The following is a 10091-nucleotide window of genomic DNA, read 5'->3' as shown; positions in this document are numbered from 1 at the left end:
CAACTCATTGTGGTGAATAGACTTAAATCATCTTTAATAGCATGTTGATATACTGCAGAGACTGGTAGAGACGGGTTCAAAGCCAACTGAGGGAGGTGATGGTTCATGTTACACTCAGTTTCCCACCTGTCTTTCCCTAAATATGTCCACTTTTTTGTAATATATTTTTTAAACTAGTATGAGCAAACACAGTGTTGAAGAGCCAGACAAAAGATCCACATGTCATTCATGAAGCAGTGCGCTGGTATGGCAGAGCCCTTTTTTTTTTTTTTTTTTTTTTCAGTTTCTTTAAGAAAGTTCGACTCCCACATCATATGCTGCACTCTCGAAATGCTACATTTGCTTTCTCTCAAACATGAACTCGTGATTTCAAGTGTGCCTCGTATTCACATTTATTGCACACGCAGCATGTCTTAACACCCAAAGTAGGAAAATCTGCATGACCATAGACAAAAGGGTAGTGAAAGACATGGGGGAACAAAGATGGCCACTGTTTGGCAAAGTAGAGGGCTCACTTTGACTGTCTGAAGGGCTGTTTGCTGTCATAAATGTTTCATTGTTTTTCCATTCCATTACGAACTCTTTCATAGCATAACAAAAAAAAAAAAAAAATTCTGTCTTCTTCGTCTCCCACTGGTGCGCTCGCAGCTTATTCAGTCATGCACAAACAAATTCAAGACTTTTTTAGGGGGGAATTGGAGTTCAATCGGCCTCCAAACTGACGCCATGCACAGGGGAGGACTACATAATAATATTCAGATCGAACAAATAAATGAGCAGTCGTACAATCATCACCCAGCAGTGTAGAGAGCAGAGGTCTGTTTATGTCCAGGTAAAACATTTTTTTAAAGGCGCAGGACGTAGTTTGGGAGAAGAAACAATATTAATGAGGTCATAATACAAACTAATAATAAAAAAAATCATAAACAAGCTGTTCTCAGAGGACAATACGAACAATGTTTGAAGCTAGAAAGGTGGCAGGGTCCGCCAGATGTAAACAAAGTAAATAACACTAGGTCAGTTTGTTCATTCAGTCATGAAAACGAGGAGAGTTTGTTTATTTAGTGATCTCAAAACTTCTTCCCCAAAACGGCGTACTGCACCTTTAAAAAATGTAATGCCTTCATCTCGCAAGCGCTGATTCTTCTCGTGAAGTAATGACAAAAAAAAAAAAAAGAGAGAGGTGGGATTTGTTTGGGGGGAAAGTCAGGACGCTACTGTGAGCTGGCCACACGCACACACACACACACAAACACACACACACACACACACAGACACACACTCTCATCATCTCTGCCAAAACAACAGCCTTTTTTTTTCTGTAATCTCGGTCTTTCCGCTGGGTGAAGTCGCGAGTGGAAAAAAGACAGAAGAGATGAGATAGAGACCTCCCCGCGGTGCCTCCGTGATTATAAATCAACAAATTGGACAGATGGGGGTCAGATGGGAAGCGGAGTTAACCGAACATCCATTCCGCAGTACCTGGTGGGGCTTATGTTTTAAAGATGGACGCAGTCGAGGCCGGGGCTGACCTATTTCAGAGTGAAGGACGCGTGGCAGGGCAATAGCATTTTGAAGGAGGGCTAAAGGTAGCTTCGCTTGTCCTTGTTCCCCCCCGACACTGCTTGGATGTGGTATTTACAGTCCAGGCTGGGGTGACAGAGAAGCAGATAAGATAATGCATTCTTTTTGTCCCATTCTTATTTAAAGCAGCCGACATTGCAAACAAACAAAAAAAAACACATTAATGCCAGCATTTGCAATGTAAGCTGTGTGTAGTGTTTTTTGTTGAAAATGTCAGACTGAAAGGTTAGGAAGGGAGGAGGACCACAGTCACAGGGAGCCCAAACCGAACCTGGGAGTCGTACCGACATGGAGAGACAGTGTCTGGGATGTGTCGAGGTCGGACTCGACGGGGGAAAACACACACACACAAGTGGTGGAACATTTTCACGCAACTGAAAATAGACACAGATCTCGACTTTGCAGCAGAAGCAGTCTTCATGGAAAATATCCTGAAAAGGCGAAGATCATACACAACAAGATGACAGCGGTGCACATATATCACACGTGAGACCTAATAGTCCGAGAGCGGCTCAATTCAAAGTAAAAACAAACTTCAGCGGATACATGTGGTATGAAGACAAAACGACAATCAACACGACCATCCTGGGCTGACTTTTTTTTTGGTTTTTGGCGAGCAATCCACGTGATCGCCTTTGTTTCCTGTCATCCTCCGCCGTAGGATGATCTATGGAGAGCGACGACTGAGCGAGAGTGTTTTTAGGTGATAGAGAGCCACAGCACAACGGAGGAGCGCATGACAAACACAGCTTATCGGAGGATGTCGGGGTGGTTTTTTTTTTGTTTTGTTTTAATCCAGGGGAGCAGAGACGGAGAGAGAGAAGGCTCTCCATCACATAAATAAATCAGCAAAGAGCACAAACAGGGAAATATTTTCTTTTTGTTTTTTTTTTTGTTTTTTTATGAAATATCAGTTTTTGCGATTCATTTTTTTCTGTGCTCCTTGAGGGAGAAGCGTGAAAGGACTATTTTCTCAAAGCAAAAGGAAGGAGTTTTTTTTTGTTTTTTTGTTTCTTTCTTTTTCTTCGAGCCCTAGCGTTTAGTCAAGTGCAAAGGAGTCAGTGTTTACTGGAAGCGTATGTATTTTGGCACACGTTTTTTTTTTTTTCCTTTGTGTTTTTTCTTCAGTTAAGTGTCAACTGTGCAGGCACGCGCACATACAGCACAGTAGGCATGAGGTCTGGGATGAGAGAAGCGAAACAGAAGCTGGAAGGAAGGTCCTTGTCCATCCATCACGGTCCAAAAACTAAAGAAAGTTTGAGGAATTCATGTATTTCTGTTGTTGTTGTTGTTTGGTGGTGGTGGTGGTGGTGGTGAACACTGGAACTACAATCTGGATCCATCCAGAAAACGGAATATCTGTGTTTTTTTTTTTTTCTCTAGCAAGAGTTAAAACTGACAAAAAGTTATAGAAATTTGTTAAAACTACATAATATTTCAAAATACATGTGGAATCAAGTAAAACTTTTATATATGCACTTCATTCCTCCGTATCTCTTTTAAAACCTTGATTTTCTTTTTGTTTCTTGTTTTTTTTTCCTTAAATATATGCATATAAGTGAGATTTCATTTTTTTTCATTATAGCTCTTTCTGTATGTATATATGTACATTATGTACTTTTTAAATAGTGTGGGAGTGTGTATATGTGTGTGTATGTGTGTGTGTGTGAAAGTGTGTGTTTCAAGGGGAGGGAATACTAATATATTTACACCATGCTCCGAGAGCCACTTGGGGTCCGGTGTAGGCTGAGGCGGGGGTCCGGGGGTATATACTGGTGCGGGTGGTTGTAAGGCGGAGGTGGAGGAGGCAGCGGGGGCTGGTGGCCGTCGTTGCCATGGGAGCCGTCCGGCGAGCGGACCGGGGTGGACATGGCCGACTGGCTGAGCTGGTGGTGGCTGTGGTGGTGGTGGTGGTGGTGGTGCTGGTAGTGGTGGTGTGTGGGCGTCTGGCTGAGGAAGGCCTCCATGCGCCCGTGGCCGCTGTTGTCCAGCATGATGACCTTGACGATCTGCTGACACTGGATGAGTGTCTCGGGCTGCAGGTCAGCCATGCTGACGGCGGGCTGGTGGTGCTGCTGGAGGTGGAGGTGGTGGGCTGGGGTGCTTGCCGCTGACTGCAGCTGAGGGTGCTGAGCTGGAGGCACCGGCCCCTGGGTTAGCCCCTGGGGGCCCTGCTGGAAAAGCAGCTCCCCCCGGTGGTTAAGAAGGGCCACGCTCTCGGGACTCCGAGCCGTGCTGCTGCTGAGCTGGTACGTCTGAAGCCTGTTGTGAATTGACACCTAGTTTAGAAAACAGCCAAGAGAACAGCATCAAATGTTATAAAACTGGTCCTCCTCTACAATCCGTCAAGCCCTCTTTTTGTTTTTTTTTTATTTATATTTTTTAGGGGGTGGGGGTGGTGAATGCACAGCACACACACACAGGGCATGCGTGGGGGCTTAGGTGTTGGGTTTCGGTGGAGGTGTAAGATCATCGTGACTGCCGCACACTCCCCTCCCTCCACCCCTGCATGGGGTCAGTGTAGCTCGGATGCTGGGAACACCGGTGTGAGGACAGTGGTGGGGGAATGTGGGATAAGAAAAATTTGGTTGCGGAAGGGGCCCGGTGGTTCCAAAGGCGACACTGAGGGCCCCTGTGTCTCCCTTCCAAACCACTGTGTGGCGCTATGGGGACAGCGGACACGAGGGAGATTTTTGAAGGGGGGGGGGGAGGAGTGTAGGGGGGGTAAACCAGAACATAAGACGGAGGTCATACGAAGAAGAGGGAGAGGTGGAAGAAGAGGAGGAGAGGAGGTGAGCAGACTGACAACCACAGACGTCCACAGGCAACACTCATCAGAATGCAAACCTCCACATGTCACATTTTACATCAACTCTCTACTCTCCGCCGTCAACTTCCTTCCCTAACAGCTGCCTCTCTCTGCTATGTCACGTCTGCAGGTCACAGAATGCATGCCGTATGCTAAAAACACACTATCAGGCACACTATTATCATTTTTTTTCACAAACGAATGGCTACAAAAATGCCTAAAAAAACAAACAAAAAAACGAAAAACCAATGTGTCTAATTCAAAAATTCAAAACAGATCTGCTACTTTTTGCTGACGACGTCTCCTTGAAATGTTTGTTTGAATGATGCGACCCAGATAAGATGGAATTCAACCCGGCAACAGGCATTAAGAGTAACTATAATAATTATATAGAAATAAGCCATCTTCTCGCTAATGGTCTTGCGGCCACATTAAATTGAGACTTTGACAACCAGTTAAAAGTTCCTTCGAAACCTCCAAGTGGATTATGACCTGCCAACACTCCATTTCTATACTCTAATTTCTATAACTTCTAATAATTTCTATATTCTCCACTACATCATGCTTTTCGTCATGATTTCAAACAACATTCGAGCCAACAGCAGTCTTTAAGTCTTATTAACGGTGCTGAGTAATCATCTTGTCATCTTAATGCCCCTAAAAACACATCAGAGCCCAGACAGTCAGGAATGTAAAAGCTTCTTCATTTCCGTTGTTAACTTTCTCTGCCACACAAGATAAACTTCTCAGTGAAAGTTAAAATGTTTTTATCGGCTGTAAGCGCTCCAATCAGAAAAGAGCTCCCGACCAAAAAAATGGCGACTGCGTCGAACAAGGTCATCAGTAATTCACCTGCAGCATAATGGACCCTTAATGTGAAGTACCTGAGGTAAGAGAGAGCTCACGGCAGCTTTCTGTGACGGGAGCCGACGTGAAGGAACTCCATTAACATTTGCTCCTGTTCTATCTGCCCGCCACTGTTTCTCCTCCAAGACTTGAGCACATATATACGTAAGGGTGGAGCTTCAATGAGCTCCGGAGCACTCGAGATAAAGAATGAGGGATTTCTTTGACTTTTTCGGGGCCTTTCGAAAGTAAAGATTTATGAGCAGGAGGAACTCGTTTGCTCCACAGCGATCAAAATGAATTCAGCGATGGCGATAAAGTGAACTCCACTGTTACATCAGGTAAGGACCGACTGGCTTGTTTGGCTGCTAAAATTCACAAGCATAAACGTCATTCATGAATATTTGCATAAAATACTCTTTGTGCTTCTAAGGTGATAGAGATACTGTATGATAAAATAAACACTCTGTCAACTATCACTCCGAGACAAGACCATCATTCAGACGCGGATGCCACAGCGCGTAACGTTGTGATCGTCGACAGAGCTTTCTTGATTCGCAGGCGTCTCAAACTCGCTGTGCTCAAGTCTGACATCTTTTATTCAAGCGCATCGCAGTCGTTATGTCTACAGGATTAGATTTGGCAGCAGCCAGCTGATGCCGCTTCGCCTCTCTCGTTGCGACGCCTCCCTCTCCGTGTGGTGTCTCGGCCCTGTGCGGCGGCGGCGGAAGTGGACGGACCGGGCGGCTTGTTAGCTGGATTGGCTGCACCTGAGGAGAAGCTGGCAGAGCTTTGAAAGGGTGAAACACTAACAGCCGTCTCTGTTTACCTCAGCGAGGACGGCTCTCTTTGTGTCTGTTGGCTTTTTTTTTTTTTTTTTTGAGCGTTTGCTCGTCACGTCGGACAAACAGCCCACACTCGTAAATTACACCCTTGGCTGTCTTTAGCCACTTTGAGACTGGAGCAAAGACAAGCTTGTTTCTCCGAGGAGGACTGCAAAAATGTCGACACCTTCCTCTATCAAACTCTGATTAAACGCCCGCTGTGGGCTTCTGTCATCTCTCTATTCGAGCCTTATAGTATGAGCAGGATTCTTGGCCTGACCCTCCCTGGTTCCTGAGATAAATGTGTTTCGACAGCTAACGGCTCCCCACCAGCCACTGACATTTACCGCAGGCGGAGAGGACGACGGCTGGTGAAGGTAGCTCAGACAACCATGAAGACTGACCTGATCATAACTCCCTATTATCAGAACCCAAAGGGGAGCAGGCGAGACAGAGCTTGTGTGCAAACAAAAACATTGTATTTTTGTGCTGTGCTGAATGTATGTAAAGATTTACGGCGCAGCTCGGCGTGCCAGCGACCTGTGTGTACTTAAACAGCCACTACGCGTCGAGTTGAACCCCTTGCTTTCGCCTTCTCATCTCCAACACCACAGAAAGGGACTGGGAAAGGTCATCCGCCGCCTCTTGGATTGTAATTGCAAAGCCCCATGGGTACTGTAGTTCAGCTCGCTCTCTGGCTCACACGAAATGTTCGCACGGGAAGTTTCCCCCGGAGGTCTCTGGAAGGAGGGCGAGGAGGTGTCGACTCCAGGTCAAATGAGCGTTAAATTTATCCGCCTGCATGTTACCGTGTTAATTAAGGTCTCAGGTCTCAGTGCTGCATGTGAGCACACACACACACACACACCATGTATTTGCACTCCACACTCGTCCTCCGCTACTTTTAGCAACGGCTGCCTCCTCATGTTTCCTTTAAAGGCCCTGAAGGAGTCGTCATTTTTTCGCCTGAGCTCGTGAAACTAATTACAACCTATTCCTTTTTTAGGCTGGCAGATGATATCCAAGCCTTGTGAGTCTGATGCATTTTCTGTGACTAGGAAACCAAGAACTGTGATGTTCTTAATTTTCCCCCTGAACGGCAAAGATGTCCTTTTTATCTAATATTTTGTTTGGTTGGGTTACCTCGCATGCCCGCAGCGCTCTAGCACTCGTTCTCTCATCCACTCTTCACTCACTCCCGCTTGACGCCTCTAGCCTCTAAGAAGATACGACTAGTCCTGATTCTTTTTTTTATCTCGATCTATCTCATCCTGCGGTACCTTGATAATGAAACACTGACTGGCTGACTTACCTGTTGTTTGGGACATGGCCCTAACACTAAGCACTTACCTCTACTGCATTGTGTCCACTTCTTTCATCTATCTCCTGGTTTCCTGGACAGAGGAAAACATGGAGGGAAGAGGGACAAAGGTGGCCGCAAAATGCCTGTGTTAAACAGTATTCTAGCTTTTAAATGCTTTTTACATTTTTTTTAGGGGCAAGAAATACACTTTGACCTAAAACTCTTATCACCCCATTTATTTCAAGATAAAGTGCATGAGAGTGATAAGAGCTTCATAAAGTGGCAGGATCTTTTTTTAAATTCCATATTTCCCAGCCCAAAATTAAGGGAAATGAAAACGGTCAGTTTTGTCTACAGCATAATCTTTAGCTTTTGCTAGCTGTTAGCGGGACACATGACAGGATTTATGGCTCTGTTTGGATGTTTCCTGTCAAAATGCACCTTTGCTGTAGTTGTAGTTGACTTCACCACCAACATCTTTTTTACGTACACGGCAAGCAACTTAACAGGCCTGTTAGGTTTGAGAAAGCAGAATGGCAAAAAAAGAATGTGTCTATTTGGTCTCACACAAGCCGCAAACATGAGCCTGTCCACCCAAGTAGTAACGCTAACGTAGCGCAGCTGTAGATTATATTAGTGTTTGCATCCTGCTCTTTATTCAAGTTCTAAGACATAGCTTCACACATGTAAAACTTATGAAGTGAATACACTCACACTAAAGCATTACTCCAATCTGCGTTTTCTACAGTAGGCACTGCTAAACATCAAACAGGGATTGTGTCTGAGCGAAACAACGGTCTGATATTACATAATCTGTATCACACTGCATTATGCTGGGGTTATAAACCTGGGATAAAAGAGCAAGAACAATATTGTTCCTTTATTTCCATTTCCTCTTCGCGTATCATCACTTGGTGAGCGCCAATGTTTCTATGTGTGACAGTTTTAAACCAATTCCTTGAGTTCACTTGGACTAAAGTTACAAACCAGCCAGTTACAAACGAAAAGCTTGCTTTTGTGTGATATTAGTTTAACCTTGTTTAAAAAATTATGAAGATATTAGATTGTGAATTTCTGCTGTTATCATTTAATTATTTACAGTTTTTTATAAATCCTTAGTAATCAAAATGTATCTCATGCTACAAGTCGCACCTTCTTCTTAAAGCGTAACATTTCCTTCTTTTTCCAATTGATCCGATTTATAAAACCAGCAGTGGCTCAAGTTTATCTCGACAGCAGGTAAATTAATGCAAACGGAGGAAAAGGTCTCCACAGTGGGCTTTAAAAATTAAAAAGCATCAGAGCGCACACACACACACACACACGCACACACACACACACACACACACCTGATGGGGAGCCCTGTTTGCCGCGCAGCTCGAGCTGTGTACCGTTGTTCTTTACCGAGTGAGTCTTGGCTCCCTGCTGCTTCTCCAGCTCCCCTGCAGAGAACGGAGGACAAAAATGATCATCATCGTAATCATCGCGGCAGAGAGCAAAACAGGCCGACACAGGTAGAGGTAGGTGGGTTATTTCGAATATATTTCAGAAAACATAACGTACACACACTCGCTGCTGTCGCCTTCCCCTCCCACTCTCTTCTCTAAGCTGGAAACACGACTCTCCATCTCTCTAATTAAACTTCACAACTGATGGTAATTGCATGTCATTTCCAATCATGATGACTAAATGTTGTTCCATCGCCAACGCTGCGCTGCATTCTAATTTTGCACCGGAGAAACCACCAGGTGAGACCTCAAAGGTGCGGTACACTGTGTCCCATTTGTTTTGGTGCAAGTATCACAAAACAATCTGGCAAAATGAACAGAAAATATCCTGTTTTGTAGTTTGTCTCCTGGAAAATGGGTCAGATTCATCTAAAAATAAAGAGCAGCACCACTTTATTCTGTATTTTGCTAACAATTTCCTGATAATGTTCATTAGCTAGAAGTTTCCTTTAAAGTACACTGCATTTTGGCACTAATTATAGGCAAAAAAAGATAATAATTTACAACTGACACACTTACTATTACTATTTACTATTTACTTACTATTATTTCCAGTGTAACCTACGGAGACTTTTAGTCAGTGAACAGCAGGTTAAGCTGAATGTGCTGAAATGTGAGATTTCTCAACAGCGAGGCCTTCAATTCAACATGTATGAACAATGAAGTTACAATAAATTAATATGTGGTGGCTAAAATAATTGGTTAGATTTAGGGGACGATGCTTAATTTAAGGGAAACAGACGTATCTAGTTAGGTTGAGTGAACTAAAATACTTGGCTGGGAAGAGGTAACAAAAATTCTTGGTAAGGTTTAGGGAACCAAAATACAGGTTTATGTTTAAAGCACAAAAGTACTTGGTTAGGATTAGGTAACTATAATATTAAGTTAGGTTAAGGGAACTAAAATACTTGGTTGGGTATTTTTGTGGTTGCAATGCGATTACATAACAAAAAAGTGACGGAGCAACATTAATTATAAAGTTCTAGGCAGTGTAGGTTGGAATTAAAATGAGTGACTCTGTTATGGATTTTCCTCATTATGAACATTCAGATGCATGAAAATGAAAATGCACCTCCAGATAAAAAGACATCTCTCCTTCCTATCTCAAAGAGGGAAAGCCCAAACACAAGTGAGTCAGCCGCAGGCATGTTTACTAATGTGCCAACGATACAAAGCACTTAGAGGAGAAACACAAGATGTGTTTGTCTTCGCGAGAG

The 10091-nt window shown here is 43.9% G+C and overlaps 1 protein-coding gene across 2 annotated transcripts in view; it reads right to left on the bottom strand.

The window, feature by feature from the left end:
• Positions 1-13: 13 nt before the first annotated feature.
• Positions 14-10091, bottom strand: part of iqsec3a (IQ motif and Sec7 domain ArfGEF 3a) — a 104358-nt gene continuing 94280 nt past the window's right edge. Inside the window, exons 12-14 of one of the 2 annotated variants that reach the window (XM_037122223.1) lie at positions 8716-8808; positions 7414-7457; positions 14-3863 (exon numbers count right to left, since the gene is read on the bottom strand). In XM_037122223.1, coding sequence (XP_036978118.1) covers positions 3291-3863; positions 7414-7457; positions 8716-8808 — 710 coding nt within the window. In that variant the 3' untranslated portion in view covers positions 14-3290. The remainder of the gene's footprint in view (positions 3864-7413; positions 7458-8715; positions 8809-10091) is intronic. The other variant, XM_037122224.1, reaches the window with a different exon arrangement.

This window comes from Acanthopagrus latus, chromosome 14, assembly GCF_904848185.1.
Source record: "Acanthopagrus latus isolate v.2019 chromosome 14, fAcaLat1.1, whole genome shotgun sequence".
NCBI lineage: Eukaryota > Metazoa > Chordata > Actinopteri > Spariformes > Sparidae > Acanthopagrus > Acanthopagrus latus.
This window is presented reverse-complemented; position numbering and strand designations above follow the sequence as displayed.